We start from the raw sequence: 22,252 nt of genomic DNA on the forward strand, positions 1-22,252 counted from the left end.
ACCTAAACAGCACTTGGACTTGAACAAACAAAATGAAAATTGCAAAAGAAATTTATAATAAAAAAAATCACGTTTTCAAAATAGAGGATGCCCAAATATGAGAGAGAATGGAATGAACTGAACAAACACGGGTGTTGGAATCAGCCAGATATAGATCAAGACATGGGTCTTATCAGCCATGGGGTTTGTGCAAGCCATCCAAATTCTGTGAGCCTCAGCTTCCCCATTTACAAATGGATATAGGGTCATTAAATGAGCAAAAATAAAAAACATGAAACTTGCTTTTATTGAGCAGACCTTATTGCATATTAGAATCACCTGGAGAACTTTTAAAACCTAGGATGCCTGGGTATGACTCCTAGAGATACTGATTTAATTGGTCAGGGGCACCGATAGTGTTTATAAAACTCCCCAGGTGATTTTAATGTGCAGTCAAGATGGCATATAACTGGCCTAGAGTGTAGCAGACCCTTCTCAAATACTAGCTCTCCTCAGTCCTCCTCCCATGCCTGCAAAAACTCTAGAAAGCACATGCCCTCCCTCACATGGAATAGCCTTGGCATCAGCTGCCTTGGTTCATATCACAGCTCTGTGCCAGCGACCAGGGTTCCTAACATAGCTGAGCCTCAATTTCCTCAATGGTAAGATGGGATTGATGACAGAAACCACTTCTAGTTTTCTGTGAAGATTAGAAGACATGGCTTGGAGTGTCAGATCTTATTGTGAGCATGGTCAGCGTCAAGTCAAGAATCCCATCATTTCCACTGCAGCCGGCCCTTCTCACCCCCTCCGTCCCCAAACCCCAAAGCAGAGAAACCAACCCTCCTGTTCCCTGCAGAGGGCTGGTCAGTTCCAGCTCTCCTGCTGAGCCATGTTCCTAGGAGATGCCTGGTGAGAACTTGGGATCAGATTGAGTCAGAGGTATTTGTAGACTTGACTCACCAGGTCTTAAAACCAGAAGATTGCCCTGTGGGTCTCATGACGTTCCTGGAAAATAAAAGAAGTGAATATTATCGGGCTGAGTTCATCAGACACTCAGCCCTCCCTTTTGTATGCCGGTGCTTCTGAAGAGAGCAGGCAGCAACTTAGCCAAGTCTGAACCATCAAAGGCAATGGCCTGGTTGCAGTGCAGGGAGATGTTGCTTCTCCTGAAGACAGGTCTGTTCCTCTTTCCATTCCTCTTCTCTTCCAGTCCCCCAAGGCTATTGACTTTCTCCTCCCTCCAGGTTCCTGGGAAAATGTTTCTGAGGGCTGCCTCTGGTGAGGTGTGTCAGAGCTGAGCTATTTTCGAGAGCTGGGTGTGGGCTGGGAAGGGGCCACCCAGATTCCAAAGAATAAGAAAGGGAAAGTTCCCCTTCTGGAGCCAGGATTTCCGGAACCTTGCACTGAAGCAGCAGCCAGGTAGGGGACCCATTTCTCTGAGGCCTTCTTTCCCCACACCACGTCACATCCCTAACAATAGTAAGTCCTGTTGTTTCCACGTCCCAACTATCTCTAGAATCTACTTCTCTGTATCTCCAGAGCCACAACCCTAGCAAAAGCCACTGCCATTTTATAATTTCTCACCTGCAACTGCAACCTCCTGTTTCTACTGTTTCTATTCTCTCTACCCTTGTCTTCCCAAGCTGCCACCAGCAGACAGGTAAAATTTTCAAAATATAAAACTGATCATGACACATACACGCATATGCACATTTAAGCTTAATACTCTTTCAAAGCTTCACATTGCTCTTGGGATAAAGGCAAAACCTCTAACAAGTCTGACAAGGTCATGTAGATCAAGATTTGGTTTGGCTATGAGTGACAGAAAACCCAAGTTAATAGGGGTTTGAATAGATAAGGTTTTCTTTTCCATGTGAAGAGTCTGCATTTCAACCAGTGAGGATTGGCACAGCAACTCCTTAAAGTGATGGGGGACTCAGACTACTTGAGTTATCTGCACTGTCATCCTTAGTATGCAGTTTTCACTTCACAATCCAAGAGGGCTGCTTGAGCTCCAGCCATTGCAGCCAAATCTCAGCTCACAGGAAGGAGGAATTGCACACAGCACTTCTACTTGCATCCTTCAGTGCAGAATTTAGTCACATGGCTACAGGTATCTGAAAGAGAGGTTGGAAAATGTAATATTTTTTTCCAAGTGGCCATAGCCCACCAAAAATGGAGGAAGAAGGGGAGAATAGATATTGAGTGATAACTGGCAGTGTAAATCATATAGTACTCCTCTCCTGAGCATCATTATACCTCATGCCTTCTTCCCTTGGCTCTCTCCACTCCGGACACACTGGCTTTCTCCAGATGTTCCACACATTTGCATTACTCCCTCCTGCCATAGGCCCTTGCTCATGCTTCAGTGTTCTCTCCTCCCTCCTACTTAATTACTAATCCTTCAGAACTCCACTCAAGCAGAGTTCCCTCAAAGAACCTTCCAGAGGTCAGATCCTCATATTTAGAAGGGATTTTTTATCCTCCTCTTGTATGTTTAGCTTATAACATGTAGATTCTGTCACTGTTGCAATCACACATTTGTTTTGTATGATTATTTTCTGCCCCCATGATGAGGACAGAGTTTAGGCTTGGTTTTGTGCACTATGGAGCATCCTGCCTGGCACACAGTAGGTGCTCAATAAGTATTTCTTGAATGAATCAATGAATAAATTTAGATATTACCTAAAATGTATTAAAGGGGGACCAAGAATTAGGCAAAGGGTTTTCCTGGGGCAAGTCATAGGGAGTGGCTGAGAGGGGTTGGGAGATGCATTCTAAATAGTCCATCCAAATCTAGTAGGCTTTAGGTGTGGCAGAGAAAGTGTTGACCTGGAACTCAGAAGACCTGTTTTCTGATCTCAGCTCAGCCATCAACAGCTGGGCCACTGCCTAGAGACAGAAATGGTCAGATGTTGGGTATATTTTGAAGGTAGAGTTGACAACAATTGCTGACAGATTGGATGTGGGAATTGAGGGAAAGAGAAGGGTCAAGGATTAGTCCTGGGTGTTTGGCTGAACACACAGAAGGCCATTTATGGAGAAGGGGAAGACAGTGAAAGGAATAGCTTTTAAGGAGAGGGTCTGAAGGTCTTATTTGCAAATGAGCCACATGTTCCCATAGCCAGGTGCACACTTCAACTCTTCCACAGAGGAAGCCTAAGCCCCAGGCTGGAGGGTGTCAGTGGTGGAGAATACTAAATGGATGTAAAAAAAGTTAACTGAACCCCACCCCAGCCCCCCAGAAAATGCCCAAACAACTGGACTTTCAAGGTGCATAGTTACCAGCCAAGTTATTCAGCTCAACTCAGCAACAAGATTGAAGAGAAAGTGGTCAGAAGACCTTGATACTAGGCTTGGTAGGAAGCAGTCACTTTGGGCTCAAAAGTTAGTGATGAGGGAAGGCATATCCATGCATAGTCACTGCAGAAATCTTTGAAAATTCAGAAAATTACAATCCCAGTACATGCCTCACATGCCTAACATCACCATGTATTTTCTCCCAATCTTTATTATACACATTTTCCTGTAAGCAGTGGCACTCATCTGAATAATGTGATTTGGCAATTTCCCTTTCTCACTAAACATTATCATACATGTTTCTAAGTTGCTTTCTAAACAGGCTATACTGATCTACTCAACTAGAATCAGTATATTAGAATGCTTCTCTCCTGGCAATCTTGTTCACAATGAGCGTTAGCAAAAGAATACTTTGACAATTTTATAAGTGAGAAATAGTAATTCATTATTATTTTAATTTGCAGGTTTAAAAAAATTTCTAGAGAGCCTGACCACTTCTCAAATGCTTGTTAGTTACATTTTTTTTTCCAAGTGACCTTTGCAAAGATATTTCTAGACGTGGAAGGAACCAGAATAACCAATATTTAGTTAAATCCCACTTCCTTCACCTCAAGAAGCAGCATCTCTCCCCTCAAAAACCAACCATATGTATGAGGGGGATGGGGGTGGCAAAGCAGAGAGAAAGAAGTGCTGTGGTAGAAAGTTTGCACTCAACTGCTGCGTGACAATGGCTCACCACCAGCCTCTAGTCCACCTTCTTGTGAATGAGGGTGAAAGCTTTATAAGCAAATCAGTGCTAACTATAGCTGGTGGATGTCTGCTGTGCAGCTCTTTTGGATTTCCGCCCTAATCTGATCTGCCATCTGGGTTTTGATATGCACAGACAGGCAGTCTGTTTTGGTGAGATCTGCACCCCGTGTGCTCTCCCACTGACTCTGTGGGAGGACAGAGAGCCCACAGCCCGATCTGCTCCTTCAGGTAGGGACTCTGCCTGGTTTGGCTGTGTCTTAGAATATAGTGTAGCACCTGGCACACAGTAGGTTCTTATAGATATTTGTTCTGTGACTGAGTGATCAGGATCCTGAAGGGATAACTAGGAGAGAGGAGACGCTGTTCTCTCTGTTCTCACTTCTATTCTCAGCTGTGTCACTAAACAGTAAGTCACTTTCTCTCACTGGCCTCTACTTCCTTGTTTTAAGCAATTAATCCAAAACGGCAGCAAAGATTCCTTCTAACTCTGAAACTGTGTGAAAACATTTAACCCATCTTTGCTTTAGTTTCCTCATCTATGAAATAGGCAGGATGAAAATGTCAATCTCCTATGAGGGTACCAGATAAAATACAGGATGCACAGTTTAATTTGAATATCAGATAAACAAGAAACCCATTTTTTCAAAGTATAAATATGTACCCAATATTGCATAGGCTCGATAAATAACTGGAGTGCTGAATGACCAAACAACATGCAGCTGGATCTGTTTATTGCATTTAGAGTTGTGTTTCTAGACTATGATGATTACATGGTGTTCAGTCAACAAGTATTTATTAAGCATCTACTATACACCAGGCACTGTTGAGGTCCTGGTGATACAGCAGAGAATGAAATAAGCAATGTCCCTGTTTTCACTGGGCTTAAATTCTAGCTAACAAAAGGTACACAAAATGTCATGTAGTCTTCATGCTCAGAAGGCTAGCAAAGCAGGCTAAGGGCCAGAGACCATGTGGAGGGCTGAGAAAGGGAGTTAAGGAGGCTGAGGAACTCAACTCTGTGCACCTGAAAGCCCACAACCTCCACACAGACCTGTGTTTGTACAGCAAGACTGTGATATTATTTTGTAGCAATCCCCAAAGGTGCATAAAAATGTCATTGATTCAAAAAGCTCGTGCACCAAATTTGGGATAAAATGAGTAGTAGCTTGGATGGAAGAGACCTATAAATCATTTAGCCAATTTTAGCTGAGCTAGGGCTGCAACCAACTTTCCTGACAGCCAGGAGAAAGTTCTGGGAGGTGATGTGGCTTGTGAAAAAGTGATTCTGATTTTCAGTTCTGTTTACCAGTGTGGTTGGGTTAAGTCTTGACAACTTTTGTACATGTTTTAAAGTTTTAGCTGAAACAACAGTGAAGCGTTTTTCTTTGAGACATCTTTATACTCACTGAGCCAGTGCTCTTTGGTTCAAGGTTTTGCTGGGGCCTATTAAGTGAATGGCTGTAGAGGTCTTCTTTTCTTTTCTTCTCTTCTCTTCTCTTCTCTTCTCTTCTCTTCTCTTCTCTTCTCTTCTCTTTTCTCTTTTCAGATGGAATCTCGCCGCGTTACCCAGGTTGGAGTGCAGTGGCACGATCTCAGCTCACTGCAACCTCTGCCTCCTGGGTTCAAGAGATTCTCCTGCCTCAGCCTCCGAGTAGCTGGCATCACAGGTGCATGCCACCATACCCAGCTAATTTTTGTATCTTTAGTAGAGACAGGGTTTCACCATGTTGGCCAGGCTGGTCTCGAACTCCTGACCTCATAATCCGCCTGCCTCGGCCTCCCAAAGTGCTGGGATTACAGGTGTGAGCCACCGCGCCCAGCTGAGGTCACCTTTCTTATACCTCTGGTAGCCCAGAGAAATCTCAGCATCATTGCTATCACCACTTTTATGATGGCATTAGGTCTCTAGGTTGCTTCTATCCTAGAATATTCTGTGTGCTTGCCTCTATTTCATTTTACACATTAGACTTCTATTTGGTTTAATACAGAGATTTTATTGTCTGCTACGAGAATTGGATATGTGAAGCTCATTAACATTTCTCAAGTAAAACTAGAGAAAACAGTTTGTGGAGTTTCTTTTTTTATCATTTTCAATTCATAGTGGTTGGGTTCTTAGAACTAGCCATGATTCTTGGTTTATAAAAGAAAATAATCACAGACACCTGGGGATATATAGCTTTGGTGGGGGAGAGGCAGTTCTGTGAAAGTCAACAGCAGAAAGTACCCATGAGCTTTTTTTTTGCCCAGGCTGGAGCATAGTCATGTGATCATGGCTCACTGCAGCCTCAACCTCCCAGGCTCAAGTAATGCTCCCACCTCACTTCCTGAGTAGCTGGGACTATGGGCACATGCCACCAAGTTTTTTGTAGAGATGGGGTTTCACCATGTTGCCCAGGCTGGGCTCAAACTCCTGGACGCAAGCAATCTATCTGTCTTGGCCTCCCAAAGTGCTGGGATTGCAGGCCTGCACCACCATGCCTGGCCCCATGAACTTTTTCCATCAGAGAAGCTCTTAGGCACATTGCTGGCTTCTCCTCAAATGCTGTCACCCGAGGAATAATTGCCTTTCTGATCCCCTCAGACACAATTCCCACACAAACTGGACATCTGAACATCTGGGGCCTGTGAGCTCTGTGAGAACGTTGTTGGACACTGGAGTCGGGAGGGATGAGGGACCAACCTCTCCCCAGATGACTAGGGCTTCTCTGAGTCTGAGCCAGACACCAGATGAAGGAACAGCTCACCCATGACGAGGGTGAGAGCACACATGTTCACAGGCAGCGGGGGATACGTTTACTCACTGACTCTTTCATCAGGCCACCCTCCCCAAGATAATAAGCTGAGGTACTCGAGCAAGTTCTGCCTTTGAAAAGCTTGGAATCCCCATCCTCCCTAACTCATTTTATGAGGCCAGCATCATTCTGATACCAAAGCCGGGCAGAGACACAACCAAAAAAGAGAATTTTAGACCAATATCCTTGATGAACATTGATGCAAAAATCCTCAATAAAATACTGGCAAACCGAATCCAGCAGCACATCAAAAAGCTTATCCACCATGATCAAGTGGGCTTCATCCCCGGGATGCAAGGCTGGTTCAATATACGCAAATCAATAAATGTAATCCAGCATATAAACAGAGCCAAAGACAAAAACCACATGATTATCTCAATAGATGCAGAAAAAGCCTTTGACAAAATTCAACAACCCTTCATGCTAAAAACTCTCAATAAATTAGGTATTGATGGGACGTATTTCAAAATAATAAGAGCTATCTATGACAAACCCACAGCCAATATCATACTGAATGGGCAAAAACTGGAAGCATTCCCTTTGAAAACTGGCACAAGACAGGGATGCCCTCTCTCACCGCTCCTATTCAACATAGTGTTGGAAGTTCTGGCCAGGGCAATCAGGCAGGAGAAGGAAATAAAGGGTATTCAATTAGGAAAAGAGGAAGTCAAATTGTCCCTGTTTGCAGACGACATGATTGTTTATCTAGAAAACCCCATTGTCTCAGCCCAAAATCTCCTTAAGCTGATAAGCAACTTCAGCAAAGTCTCAGGATACAAAATCAATGTACAAAAATCACAAGCATTCTTATACACCAACAACAGACAAACAGAGAGCCAAATCATGAGTGAACTCCCATTCACAATTGCTTCAAAGAGAATAAAATACCTAGGAATCCAACTTACAAGGGATGTGAAGGACCTCTTCAAGGAGAACTACAAACCACTGCTCAAGGAAATAAAAGAGGATACAAACAAATGGAAGAACATTCCATGCTCATGGGTAGGAAGAATCAATATCGTGAAAATGGCCATACTGCCCAAGGTAATTTACAGATTCAATGCCATCCCCATCAAGCTACCAATGACTTTCTTCACAGAATTGGAAAAAACTACTTTAAAGTTCATATGGAACCAAAAAAGAGCCCGCATTGCCAAGTCAATCCTAAGCCAAAAGAACAAAGCTGGAGGCATCACACTACCTGACTTCAAACTATACTACAAGGCTACAGTAACAAAAACAGCATGGTACTGGTACCAAAACAGAGATATAGATCAATGGAACAGAACAGAGCCCTCAGAAATAACGCCGCATACCTACAACTATCTGATCTTTGACAAACCTGAGAAAAACAAACAATGGGGAAAGGATTCCCTATTTAATAAATGGTGCTGGGAAAACTGGCTAGCCATATGTAGAAAGCTGAAACTGGATCCCTTCCTTACACCTTATACAAAAATCAATTCAAGATGGATTAAAGATTTAAACGTTAGACCTAAAACCATAAAAACCCTAGAAGAAAACCTAGGCATTACCATTCAGGACATAGGCGTGGGCAAGGACTTCATGTCCAAAACACCAAAAGCAATGGCAACAAAAGCCAAAATTGACAAATGGGATCTAATTAAACTAAAGAGCTTCTGCACAGCAAAAGAAACTACCATCAGAGTGAACAGGCAACCTACAACATGGGAGAAAATTTTCGCAACCTACTCATCTGACAAAGGGCTAATATCCAGAATCTACAATGAACTCAAACAAATTTACAAGAAAAAAACAAACAACCCCATCAAAAAGTGGGCGAAGGACATGAACAGACACTTCTCAAAAGAAGACATTTATGCAGCCAAAAAACACATGAAAAAATGCTCATCATCACTGGCCATCAGAGAAATGCAAATCAAAACCACTATGAGATATCATCTCACACCAGTTAGAATGGCAATCATTAAAAAGTCAGGAAACAACAGGTGCTGGAGAGGATGTGGAGAAATAGGAACACTTTTACACTGTTGGTGGGACTGTAAACTAGTTCAACCATTGTGGAAGTCAGTGTGGCAATTCCTCAGGGATCTAGAACTAGAAATACCATTTGACCCAGCCATCCCATTACTGGGTATATACCCAAAGGACTATAAATCATGCTGCTATAAAGACACATGCACACGTATGTTTATTGCGGCATTATTCACAATAGCAAAGACTTGGAACCAACCCAAATGTCCAACAATGATAGACTGGATTAAGAAAATGTGGCACATATACACCATGGAATACTATGCAGCCATAAAAAATGATGAGTTCATGTCCTTTGTAGGGACATGGATGAAATTGGAAACCATCATTCTCAGTAAACTATCGCAAGAACAAAAAACCAAACACCGCATATTCTCACTCATAGGTGGGAATTGAACAATGAGATCACATGGACACAGGAAGGGGAATATCACACTCTGGGGACTGTTGTGGGGTGGGGGGAGGGGGGAGGGATAGCATTGGGAGATATACCACCAGCATGGCACGTGTATACATATGTAACTAACCCGCACAATGTGCACATGTACCCTAAAACTTAAAGTATAATAAAAAAAAAAAAAAAAAAAAAAAAAAAAAAGAAAAGCTTGGAATCCCCAAAGGGCGGGGCACCAGGGTGGGCACCCAAACGGACAATGCAGAAAGCCAAGCGCAGACGGTTCTAGCTGGAACTGGGAGAGAAGCCTCTAAACCTGGCTCCAGTAAAACTCAGAACTGTTTCCAGGGTGAGCATGGACCATCTCCCCAAAGGCGGTGACCAGGGTGGCTGAGATAGCTCAGTTAAGGTAGCTCGCACTCATGTGGCTCCTTTGATCTGAGGTTGGTAAACCTTGTTACCACATCCAGTCACAAAGAGCTGCCACCTGCTTTCTACCTGGAAGCTCAAGGGATTAGGGGAGAACTAACAAATGTCGATCTGTAAAGTGCTTCCAGATTTTTAGGTGCGTTCGCTGTGAACTTAGATCAATGCTTCAAGCTGCAGACTTTTGAAGGCAGAATGATCTGTTCTGAAGGGTCCCAGAGGCTATTGGCCCCAACCTTCTTATATAAATGGGAGGATGTAACCAAGTCTCCAAGGAGGGATGGGGCTTGCCCAAGGTCCCATGGCATTTTCTGGCAGAGCAAGAATCAGCACTAAGGTCTCCTGGCTCCCGGCCCTGAACTCTTTCTTCTCCACCCTGAGAGCCTCGCTCTGCTGGGGCGGTGGAGGGTCATCTGTTTAACACAGTTCTGTTTTTGGCAATCTTGGGGAAGGCCCTTCTTGTCATAGTCTTCAGGGCTGTCCTTGGCAAGATTGCCTCCAAATAAGCTGCAGCATGGTCCCCTGCCTGGACGTCCATCTCTGTCTTCACACCTGTGCCACCTTTCGAGACCAAGTGGAGAGCTAGGTCAGGATGCCTTCTTGGACTCGCTGATCTTCTCTGCCCCTGAGTACCTAGGCTCTGTACCACACCCTCTTCACTTTGTTCTCCAGTCATTAACTGCTCATATAACCCACTTTTCCTTACTGAATTGCAAGCTCTGATGGGTAGGAAATACATTTCCACCTTCTCATTCGTTTAAGCACCTAGCATGGAGCTGGGCATAGAGTTGGCGCACAATAAATGCTGATGAGCATGCATGCCTGAGTGACTCTCTCGTTTCTTCCTTGACAGATTCAGAGCCCAGTACCTTGGACTCCCAGTCTTCGACCACCTTGTTCCTCTCCTCGGAGGAGCCAGGCCCCTCCACCGCCGCCCTGCCATCTCCCTCCTCCTCTTCCTGCGAGCCCCAGGCCTTTTCCCCAGGTCCGCCAGTGCTGCCTCCGCTGTTGCCTCCGCTCCCCGCAGCCTCGGCGCCCCCAGGCCCCGGCGCCTCCCGGCGCACAGGCCGCTACTCAGTCGTCGCCTCCTCCCCGGAGGCTGCTCCGCGTCTGGTCGACTGGCTCCCCGGTTGCCCTTCGACCACCTCTCCCAGCACACGCGGGGATGACAAGGAGCGGCCGCCGCCGGTCCTGGCACCGGCCGAGGGCCCGGAAAGGAGCCGCGCCCCGCGACCCAGCACTGCGGGCAGGGAGGAGGGCACCGTGGACGCGGGTACATCCCCGCCACCCCGAGCCCGGCCCGCCGCTGCGGCGAGCTTGGAGGCCCACGTCGGGGACATCCTGGTGGAGCTGCGGACCATGAACGGCCACCTGGACAGCATAGCGCGGGCCCTCACCAAACTGGCTTCGTCCCTGGGGCCCCAGCCTGAGCCCCTGCCAGATGTTCCGGATGCCAACTAATGGAGCTCGGCGAGGCTGGGCCGCCCCGGGGCCAAGGGATCGCTTGCACCAGGCATCCCTGCCTGTCCCTCCCCAGCAGCGAAGCGCTCCCGGCGGAGGAGCGGTTGCTCTGCGCAGCTGCCTAGCGGAAAGCACGGCCCTAGCGTTTCAGCGTGAAACAGACCCGGTTGCGCCTCACATCCTCCTCCTCCGCTCTCACACGGCGGCCCCTTCCCCGGCTTCCTGGCCCTTCACATGCCCTTCTCTTGTCTTGAGCTTCTAGCAGAAAAAGTGCCTGGAAACGGCGGTGGCACCCTGCGAAGGATGCTTAGAGAAACACTCTTTCACATCCCATTCCTGCGACTTCCGCGTGGCGTGGAGGGAGAGGAGCTCAAAGCAAGTCGCCAAAGCAGCAGCGAGGCCAGCTCCAGCGTTGGTGGGGCATCCATCTCTGGTGACGTTCACAAGTTTGTTTGTTTTTAAAATCGTTTTTGGAAAAATATTTTTTTCCTCATAACCACATTTCAAGAAGTTTGGAAAATAGAGAAATGAAACAAAATCTGGTGTATTTGTGGAAAAGGGGGGATATTTAAGTCTTTCTTATGAGTAAGAAAGTATTTTGTGTAATAAAAAAAAAATTTATATCCACTTTCTGGGCGTTGGGCTATCCCTACCACATTTCTTCCTTTGCACGGCCCCTTTCTCTCTGTGCTTAGTTGCTTGTCCCAGCCCTCCTATAGTCCTTGAGTTGTTGAACTTTTGTCATACTTGTGAAGTATAAGCTTCTTTTTAAATTTAATATACTTTATTTTTTGTTAAGAGACAGTCTTACTCTGTCACCCAGGCTGGAGTGCAGAGGCACGATCTCAGGTCACTGCAGCCTCTACCTCCCAGGCTCCAGTGATCCTCCCAACACAGGCTCCTGAATAGCAGGGACTACAGGCATGAGCCACTGCACCTGACAAGAATAAGCTTTTAATGGTTCTTCTGATTCTTTCCATAACTCCCAGATCTTCATAAATTTGATAGACCAACTCCTCTCATTTGGACTGAGTGGAAACCAAGTTCCAGAGCGACTGGGCAATAAATATGGAGGAAACAGCATCCCCAGCCTCTACTCACTGCCAGAATGACCAGCTTCCCCAGTTGAAACAACCAAAAACTGTTTCCAGACATCGCCACTGTCCCCTGGTTGAGATCCACTAACCTATGTAGAATTTCAAAAATTTGGGATGATCCACACTCTCCAGAATCTGGCTTCCCGTAGTGAGGCAGGGCTCTTCTCCTCTTCCTATTAGAATTTTAATAAAGTGTGCTTCTTTGCTAGAAGCAAACATGCTATGCTGCTCTTTCTTCAGAAACAAACAAAAATATTCATGCACAGTGGCTCACGCCTGTAATCCCAGCACTTTGGGAGGCTGAAGCGGGTGGATCACTTGAGGTCAGGAGTTCCAGGCCAGCCTGACCAACATGGTGAAACTCTGTCTCTACTAAAAATACAAAATTAGCTGGGCATGGTGGCACATGCCTGTAATCCCAACTACTCAGGAGGCTGGAGCAGGAAACTGGCTTGAACCCAGGAGTCGGAGGTCGCAGTGAGCTGAGATCGTGCCATTGTACTCCAGCCTGGGCAACAAGAGCAAAACTCTGTCTCAAAAAAAAAAAAAAAAGAAACAAATAAACGAAGGGTCTGAGACCACATTGCACAAAATAAAACCCTGTCTGGGAGCACTTATAGGGCTCACAGCTGGCGTTCTGCGGCTGGTAGAGTTTGTGCACCTCTAGTGCCTCACAGACTTTGATAAGCAGGAACTACGTGGAGAGCTAGTGAAAATGCAGATTCTGATTCAGAAGTTCTGGAGTGGGGCCTGAGACTCAGCATTTCTAGACAGCTCCAGGGAGATGCTGATGCTACTGATCCAAGACACACTGTGAGTAGCAAGAAAGTAATGAGGGGTTTTCTGCTCTGGAATTCCTGCTTATTTGAGTTGCCACTGCTCCCCAGGAACTTCTGCTTGTCTTTGTATCCCGCAGTGCCTAGATTCCTCAACTCTAACCAAAGCTTTTGGTTTTTGTTTTTTTTTTTTTTGGCAGAGTGTTAGCTCTGGCCTCCTACTTCTAAAACTGTTCCAGTGAAGTTCAATCTAATTCAACAAACATTTACTGAGTGCTACAATGCTGGTGCATCGGGGGACACAAGATGAATAGGATAAGGTCCCTGCCCTTAAGGGGATCCCAGCCTGGTGTTTCACACAGGGAGGGATTATCAACAGTTCCAGTGTGTAAGCAGTTTGAAGGTGGTGGAGAGAGGCAGCAGGGTGTGGTGAAATTAGTATTCGCAGGGAGGCCAGGCTTCCTGTGGTTTGACTTTGGGAGTGTTCTTTAATCCCCCTGAGCCTCAGTCTCCTAATCTGAATCAAATGGAGATAACATCGCTGTACCGCAGTTGATCAAAATCAGGCATGGATGTGATGGGCTCGGTATTCCAGAAAGTGCTGTCCAAATGTCCTTTTATGGTTATCGAGTTTTGTTACATCCTCTCTCTTGAGTCCTGTATCATTAGGAGGCCACTCTGGTAGAGTGAGAGTCATAGACTCGGGTCTGAGCTGAGCTTTCCCCTTCTTTTCTTCAGGAGGAGAATTGATGGCCCAAAGTGACTGTCGTGCCCTGTGATCTGCCCTTTAGTGGAAGAAACAGCAAAACCGGCATCAACTACAGCAACTGGGAACATCAAGTTTTTATTCATTTGTTGATTTGAACAGTATTTCATTCTGATTTTAACTGACTTCTTTTGCATTAGATTAAAAACAACAACAAAAGACTGAAATCTTTCAAGAACAAAGAGGAGCTGGCCTATAAATCCTAAATACAGATGTAGTGATTGAACCCATCTAGGTAGCTTATGAATATAAAACTCACCCAAAGGTTCATCCACACTTAAGAGATAACCACTGTTAATATTTTGGCAACTACTCTTTGACGTATTCGTGTCTAAATACAAATACCTATGCGTGTGCAATTTTACTTAACTGTGATCATAGTAGGCCTGCTGTTCTGTAACCTGTTTTTTTAATCTTGATAATAGATGATAGAAATCTTTTCATTTAAAAAGCAGTGTTATATATGAAGCAAAATTTGCTTAACCAATTTTTTATTTATGCTTCCAATTTTTCACTATTACATGTAATGCTGTAGTGAATCTATCTGAGCATACATTACTCAGATCTGAGCATACAATTACTCTTCTGTAATTATGTTGTGTAAGTAAATTCCTAGAGGTATGATTGCTGGGTCCAAGGGCATACACTCCTAACTTCTTTCTTTAGTGCTGTTATGGCTTCACCAAAGTTCAGAAAGGGGAAGTGAATGAATGGTAGGAGGAACACTGGGGTCTCGGGGTGGCTCCATTTAAAAACTTTGTAAAAGGGAAATAAAAACAAAGCTATCTTCTGAAGATTAAACTTTAAAATCAGCACACAGCAGGCCAGAACAGAGATGTGCAAAACCATGCTGAAGAGATGAATCATGGTCACTCAAGTGGTGTATGAGTCCGGTCAGGAAACAGAAGTCCTCCTGGTTTTTCGCGCTGAGGGGATCTAATTGAGGAATCAGAAACTGGGTGATGGAAGGACTGGAGGAACAGTGGCAGTCAGGTAAGGTTATCCGAAGACTAGCGGCTGCAGGAAAGCGCCACCAGCTGTGGGCTGGAGGAGCCAAGGGGGAACGTCTCCTTGGAAACCAGAATCGGTGTGATTCCAAGCCATGGCTGTAGAACTGAGCCACTTCAGCAGGAAGCCAAGAGCAGCACTGCTAGGCCGAAGCCCCTGACACTGCAGCCACTGCCACTGCCACCCTTGGGTGTCAATAGCACTGTCACAACTGCCTGAGACACCACCAGAGGCCAGCAGGGAGGAACTATCCAGGCTTTTGGCAGTGCCTCCTCTTCACAGAACCTCACTGAAAGCCTGTTGGAGGGCGTCTGGGAAATGCAGCATGTGGAGTCTCACCCTGCTATGCTAGAGCAGAGCAAAGAAGGCTGGGAACACAGCTGACAGCGAGTAGGCAAATGATCAGCGCAGGTAGTACTGTGGGTCAAAGCAGTGGGATAGCTAAAGAGAGCAGCTGTCAGTCAGAGGAGGGGCATTGCAGCCACGGAGGCACTGAAGATGGGGCATCACAGAGTGACATGGGCAGTGCTCATGCCAGCAGAGGTGGGCTTGGCTCTCTGGAGCTAGCCGCAGGAAGAACCCTGTGGTGACCGCCGCCCCTTGGCTCTCAGTCTATGCCACGAGAACATGCTGTGGGAGACTGGCCCACAGAAGTGGCTCTGCTGCAGAGCACAGACAGATGGGGTTTCTGAACCTTCTTGGTGGACTGCTAGGCCCTGGGCAAGGGCAGGCTAACCAGTGTGCATTGCCATTCTGGGAGACAAGGAGCCAGCTTGCCCATAAGGCAGATAAGTCTTAGTAGTTTTGTGCTGCTATAACAAAATACCTGAGACTGGGCAATTTATAAACAACAGAAATTTATTTCCTCACAGTTCTGGGGGCTGGGAAGATCGAGGAACCTGCATGTTCAGTGTCTGGTAAGGACTTAGTCTCTCCTTCCAAGATGACACCCCTTGTTGCATCCTCACATGGTGGAAGGTGAAAGGGCACAAGGAAAAACATCTTGCCAATTCCCTCTAGCCCGTTATAAGGGCAGAGCCCTCATGGCTTAATCACTTCCCAGAAGGCCCCACCTCTTAATACTATCACATGGAGTCTTAGGTTCCAATATATGGATTTTGGAGATACAGACGTTCTAACCATACCCACATACCTCCCAGGGACTGGCCCTTGGCCGTCTTCCTTTACCAAAAGGACATCTGCACAAGTGTTTATTGGGTTCCTATCAGGTCCTGGCCTTGTGCTATGTGCTCTACATATAGGATCTCATTTACTCCTTTCAGTAACCCTGTGTGCAAGGTTAGGAGGTAGGGCCTATCACTCCCATTTCACTGATCAGGAAACTGAGGCACAAAAAGGTCAAGTGACTTGCCCATGGTCACATAGCTGGTACCGAACAGAGACAGGATCTGTTTGTCTCCAGGGCTCTGGCTGCACCACCATCTGGGGCTGCCTCTCCCATTAGACTTCCTCTTGGTAGCAGGTCAAAGCCCTGGAACTGTTGAGCTGCCTTTGGCTAGTGGGTCTCCCGCCGGGTGGCGGCAAAGTTGCTCTCTGGAAGCACTAGGTCTCTGAAAAATAAGAAAATGCCAGGAAACTAGAGCAGAAAGCTGGAAAACAAGGAACCTTACCAATACCCTCATCCCCCATCAGCCACAGCATCAGTGTCGTGTGGGGAGGGAGAAAGGAGGTGCTGAAGGAGAGGACAAGATGCAGGAAAGAGGAGGAGAGAAGCCGGTGGGCTGTCCAACTTGATGGCTCTGAAGCACCAATGGCTCCTAGGCCCTTTAAGGTCAATGTTATTAATCACGTTCCATGTACAAGGTGACTTGGCTGTTACTGTATGTTATCACCCTCCTCTCTCGTCCCCTTAGATCATCTGACTTCAACAACCAACTCTGCATGAGAACTAGAAAATGCAAGGATTTCTATAGGTCTCTATGGTGACTGTATTAGTATCCCAAGGTCCAAGGGCATTTGCTACCAAATTATTACTAAGCCTCCTACAAAGCAAGGTCTCCACTACTCCTTTGCTCAAGCATGGTGACTCTAACCTTTGCATTCACGGATGCGGCTGGCAGGATGCCCCGTGGGCTCAAACCATTTCCATAAAGTACACGTGCAAAGCCCCTGCTGAGAGACACCAGGAACATCTTTCAAGGCTCTCAGCTCCAGCTTCTTCTTTCAAAATGCACAAGGTACAGTTTCTGCTGCCCACGTGGTCACTGGAGGGTGTTAATTCTCCGACCCAGCCATTCCTTCCAGAGCAGGCACGGTATCCTGTCCACCCTGTCCCTATAATGCCCAACACCATCTAGGCGTGTAGCTGGTACCCAATACTTGCTGATGGAGGGAGCAGTCCTTGGGCCCACGCTGGCAGCGGTGAGCTCCGTCTCTTACTTCCTGAGGGATGCCTGGGCTGCCTGGATGGAGATGAAGACCTGTCCGCTGGCCAGTCTGGCAGTGGCCCGGGAGGGAAGGTCATGATGACCTGTCTCCGCTACAGCTTCCAGGCCTCGCCTTTGCTTGTTTTCTGGGAGACTCGGTGTCTGCCCACAATGGCATGGCTCCTTCGAGCTGCCCAGATTCTTGGCCTGGTGTGCGGGCCGCATGGCTTGTTTCCATGGTGAGCATGGCAGGGGTGGCTGGCACCCCCAGGCTGACAAGCATTCCTCCCAGGTCTCTCTGAGCAGAGCTTGTGCCAGCCACTCTGCTCCCAAAGGGGGTTTTCTGATGTGGGGGGTGGTCACCTCAAAATTGGCTGTGCTTTGAGCTAGAGTGAACAAATAGAAGACATTTGTATCCATTCCTTTCTCTGACATCCTCATTTGGTCCTAAATGGGTTTGGGATGCCTACAGGAAATATTGCTTTTGGGAGGGAGCTTGGACATCATCTGGCCTGACCCCCTTCACCCTGCAAATGGATCTCAGAAGGTCACAAAGGGCAAGTGACGGGCTCAGGGCACAGAACAGATGCAGCACTGAGCTGGGAGGAATCCTCATGTCTCCTGAAGCCTGTGTTCTTTCTGCTATAGCGCGTCTTGGCTCTCTGGAGTGAGTTTCCCAGTGTTACTTCTACCCTAGGAAGGTGAGGTGTGGCGCGTTGGGACTGCCTGGAGCTGTCAGGCCACACGCTCATGCACATGCATGTATGCACAGTGGGAGTGGATACAAAATTTAAAATAAAAAACAATTTTAGTTTGTCTAAACCGTGGGTTGGGGTGAGGGGTGGTCAGCAAACCACGACCAGTGACTTGCTCTTGTACAGCTTGTGAACTGAGAATGACTTTTACTTTTTTTTTTTGAGATGGAGTCTCGCTCTGTCCTCCAGGCTGGAGTACAGTGGCGCAATCTTGGCTCACTGCAAGCTCCACCTCCCAGGTTCACGCCATTCTCCTGCCTCAGCCTCCCAAGTAGCTGGGATTACAGGCACCCGCCACCACGCCCAGCTAATTTTTTTTTTTTTTTTGTATTTTTAGTGGAGATGGGGTTTCACTGTGTTAGCCAGAATGGTCTCAATCTCCTGACCTCGTAATCTGCCTGCCTCAGCCTCCCAAAGTGCTGGGATTACAGGCGTGAGCCACCGTGCCCAGCCTACATTTTTAAGTCGTAGTGAAAAAATAAGATGTGACAGTGATTGTATGTAACCCTCAAAGCTGGAAATACTTAACCATGTGACCCTTTCCAGAAAAAGTTTGCCAATCCCTGACTTGATGACCTGTCTGATCGTTCACCCAGTAATGGTTGGCAGTCTTCCTAGGACATTCAAGACTCCCTCTTTATAGGTAGATCTGGTCGGCTTCATAGGCTCAAACTCTGAAATGCAGAATTGGCAGCTTTCTTCCTTCGTCTGTCAGATGCCTATGGCTTTTCTAAGTTTCTTGCTGTTGCTGAATTTTTCTCTCCTCAGGATAAATCAAGCAGTGGAATCCTTTGTCAGGTGAGTTAGGGTGCCGAGGCTGGTGATGGACATTTACTGCTGGTACCCACGGTAGGGCAGGGAGGCAGGGACACTGTTGCCTGAGGTGTCCTGCAAATAAATGACTCGGCTGGGGCTAACCAGAGTTGGAGGCTGAGAACAGACAGCTGCCAAGAGTGTGACAGGGAAAATGTCTTTCCCATCAAAGAAAAACATAAAGATGCTTGCAATCTGAGTATTTCTGTTTCTTCCCCTCCACGACAGGCTTCTCAACTAGTTCCTGTCTAGCCAGGCTGCTCATTTCTTTACAGTCACTGAACCAGAATAACCACAAATCAAGCCGGAAGCACATGATAACCCGCTGAACTCCGCACAGCCCTGGCTGGGCTTCTCTGAGTGAATAAACGCTGCCCTGGTCTCCGCAGCTGTGAAATATCCAGTGAGCATCCAGCTGCGGGTTAGTTACTTCCACAGTCAGAGAAGGAAAGAAGAAAATAAGAGTGACAGATGCACAGAACCACGGACATTCGAGACTGTCATAGCTGTTCACAGTTGTTAAAGATTTACAGGCAAGCCGTTTGGAGTTTAAATGTGAGATGACACCAGGGGCCTCTAATGTACAGTGGAGCTTTAAGCATGATATGGGGGCAGAAAATGGTCTGGGAACCCCCTTCTCTGAGATCTTAGAAGTTCTGTTCTATTGACTCCAGGCAGGGCTGCAGCCACGGTGCACTTCATGGACTCATAAATATAACATTATTGGACAAAAAAACCCCAATCCTTCTCTGACTGATTAGGCCCAGATTGGTCAGCCCATAAATCAATGCTGAATAAGAGCTATAAAGTTGTGAATCAATGTGTCCCAGATCTCCAAACTGGAATGAAAAAGCAGGAATAAAATAGCTGGAGCTCTTCCAAGATCGTTCTTTTCATCCCCCTCCTCCCACCGCCCCATATGCTAGTATGCTAATTTTAAAAGGCTTCTCTTTTCCGCTCCTTGGCCTGGCTGTGGACAGCATTTCAGGGCAGGAAATTCGGTCTAGAAGTGTGGCTGAGGAAACAAGAGGCTGTTCTGTTGCATTTCTGTTCAGGACTGATCTGTAGCTCTGTCGTGTATCCTTGGTCATGTATCCTTGGCCAGGGTCTCCACCTGTGGCCGAGAAGTGATGGCATTTGTTGTCTGTGTCACAGACACAGGAAGGGAACAAGAGTGATCAGGTCATGTGTGGTCCATGAATGGTTTTTTAGGTCCAATCAGTTTAAGGGCCCTGAGTCCCTGCATTGAAATACTAAATATAATAATGGATTCTCACCTGTAATCCTAGCACTTTGGGAGGCTGAGGCGGGTGGATCATGAGGTCAGGTGTTCAAGACCAGCCTGGTCAAGATGGTGAAACCCCATCTCTACTGAAAATACAAAAATTAGCCTGGCATGGTGGCAGACACCTGTAATCCCAGCTACTCGGGAGGTTGAAGCAGGAGAATTGCTTGAACCCAGGCAGCAGAGGTTTCAGTGAGCCAAGATCATGCCACTGTACTCCAGCCTGGGAGATAGAGTGAGACTTCATCTCAAAAAAAAAAAAAAAATGGATTCTCCTCTTAGAACTGCACATCAGGTTTAGAAATGCCACCTGGTCATCCCTGTTGGACGTGGTTACCCTCTTTGGATCTGGGAGCTGAGGTGTCTGCTGTGAATGTTGTCCACGTGTACTTGGAGGGCATTCCCTGTCCTTATTCCTCTGGAGTTCCAAAGCAAAGTTTGTTTTCTGAATCCCCCTTCGCTACCACTCTCCTCTCCAAAACACACCCTCAGGGTACTCTTTCCCCTCCTTTTGACAGCTCATTTCAGGGACACACTGTGTACATGTACCTGCCCCTCATAAGAGCTCGTTGTTAGGGGCCTGCTCTCCTGGGCTGGGAGCTCTCACTATTTCCTGGTCACCCCGACGCTGAGCTTCCCTGCTATCTTCTCCCCTTTGGGGAGGACACACACATGGCCCCACGCAAATATTCTGTGCTGGTGGCCTCCTGGTTTTCCCCAAACACAGACTATAAAGACTGGAAGGAACCGCAGGCTCACCCAGTTCCACCTGCTCATTTGGGGAAACTGAGGGGTGCCAACTTACCTAAGGTAGAACTCACACATCTTTCCACCCATTTCACTTTATCCTGGTATAAACCTGAGCTGACTGCATTCTTGTTCTTTCCCCTGTAAAGAAATAAAGTCCCATTTAGGTTTTCCCAAAGCACTCTCTGTACAGTTGGCTGTTTCCTGTGGACATTTTCATTTTCTCCTGTGTTTTTCTCTCTCTTTGCTGTGACTTACAAGACCATGAACACATAAGCACAGGACCCCAGAGGAAAAGTTCTCTCTTTCAGTGTGTGCCTCCAGGAGGAATGAGACTACCGGCAGTGATGTTTGACTAATGAGCGCCATTGTGGTGCTTTACCACTAGCGGTCATAGAAACCTTGCAGGATGTGTCTAGGGAAGTGGATTTTGTAGAGTTGGCTAAATTTGTACCACCCACCACACAATAGCACCACTGTACAGAAAAGGTGGCTTTGAAACAGGTTCAGTTTTGCATTACTGTGAGGTACAAAATCAGGTGAAGGGCCATTTCTATAGCTTAAGAATTTATATTTTTCCTCTTAGACCTGAAACTTTATTCATCCTGGGTCTTCTACCTTTAAAAAATTGAGACATTATTTCTCCCCATTTTCTGGGAAGACAATCCACCCTCAAAATTAGCTGTAAGAAATAATGTGATCATCAACAAAGTAAAAAGGTAACCCTCAGAATGCGAGCAGATATGTATAAATCATGCATCTGATAAGGGATTAATATCCAGCATATATAAAGAACTAAAATTCAAAAACAAAGAGCCTAATTTAAAAATGGGCATTTCTGGGCCAAGTGTGGTGGCTCACACCTGTAATCCCAGCACTTTGGGAAGCTGAGGCGGGCGGATCAAGAGGTCAGGAGATTGTGACAATCCTGGCTAACATGGTGAAACCCCGTCTCTATTAAATATACAAAAACAAAATTAGCTGGGCGTGGTGGTGGGCACCTGTAGTCCCAGCTACTCGGGAGGCTGAGGTGCGAGAATGGCATGAACCTTGGAGGTGGAGTTTGTAGTGAGCTGATATCGCACCACTGCACTCCAGCCTGGGTGACAGAGTGAGACTCAGTCTCAAAAAAAAAAAAAAAAAAAAAAAGGCATTTCTCCTAAGAAAATATACAAATAACCAACAAACACATGAAAAGAGGCTCAACATCACCAAACATTAGGGAAACGCAAATCAAAACCATAATGAGGTAACACTCACACCAAATAGGATGGCTACTATCAAAACACCATAGCAAAAAGCAAGTATTAATGAGGATACACAGGAATTGGAACTCTTGTGCCCTGTTGGTGGGAATGTAAAATGGTACAGCTACTGTGGAAAACAGTATGATGATTCTTCAAAAAATTAAGAATAGAATTACCATAGGATTCAGCAACTTTGCATCTATAGGTTGGTGCAAAAGTAATTGCGATTGTTGCCATTAAAAGAAATAGC

General features: G+C 46.3%; 1 protein-coding gene and 1 long non-coding RNA gene across 5 annotated transcripts in view; both read left to right on the forward strand.

Annotated features, from left to right (window-relative positions):
* Positions 1 to 14,380, forward strand: part of RUNX2 (RUNX family transcription factor 2) — a 344,752-nt gene extending 330,372 nt beyond the window's left edge. For 2 of the 3 annotated variants that reach the window (XM_063707638.1, XM_063707641.1), the window contains one exon: positions 10,514 to 11,749. In XM_063707638.1, the coding sequence (XP_063563708.1) occupies positions 10,514 to 11,121 (608 nt within the window). In that variant the 3' untranslated portion in view covers positions 11,122 to 11,749. Of the gene's footprint in view, positions 1 to 10,513; positions 11,750 to 13,732 lie in introns of those variants that run through there. The other variant, XR_010134261.1, reaches the window with a different exon arrangement.
* Positions 14,381 to 14,863: 483 nt separating this feature from the next.
* On the forward strand, positions 14,864 to 19,576 carry LOC109027230 (uncharacterized). 2 transcript variants are annotated; one of them, XR_002006348.2, is made up of 4 exons: positions 14,864 to 15,179; positions 15,641 to 15,685; positions 16,643 to 16,966; positions 18,952 to 19,576. It is a non-coding gene; the product is annotated as an uncharacterized lncRNA (long non-coding RNA). The 2 variants fall into 2 exon arrangements; XR_008680486.1 differs by lacking the exon at positions 15,641 to 15,685.
* The last annotated feature ends 2,676 nt before the right edge of the window (positions 19,577 to 22,252 follow it).

This window comes from Gorilla gorilla, chromosome 5 (assembly GCF_029281585.2).
Source record: "Gorilla gorilla gorilla isolate KB3781 chromosome 5, NHGRI_mGorGor1-v2.1_pri, whole genome shotgun sequence".
NCBI lineage: Eukaryota > Metazoa > Chordata > Mammalia > Primates > Hominidae > Gorilla > Gorilla gorilla.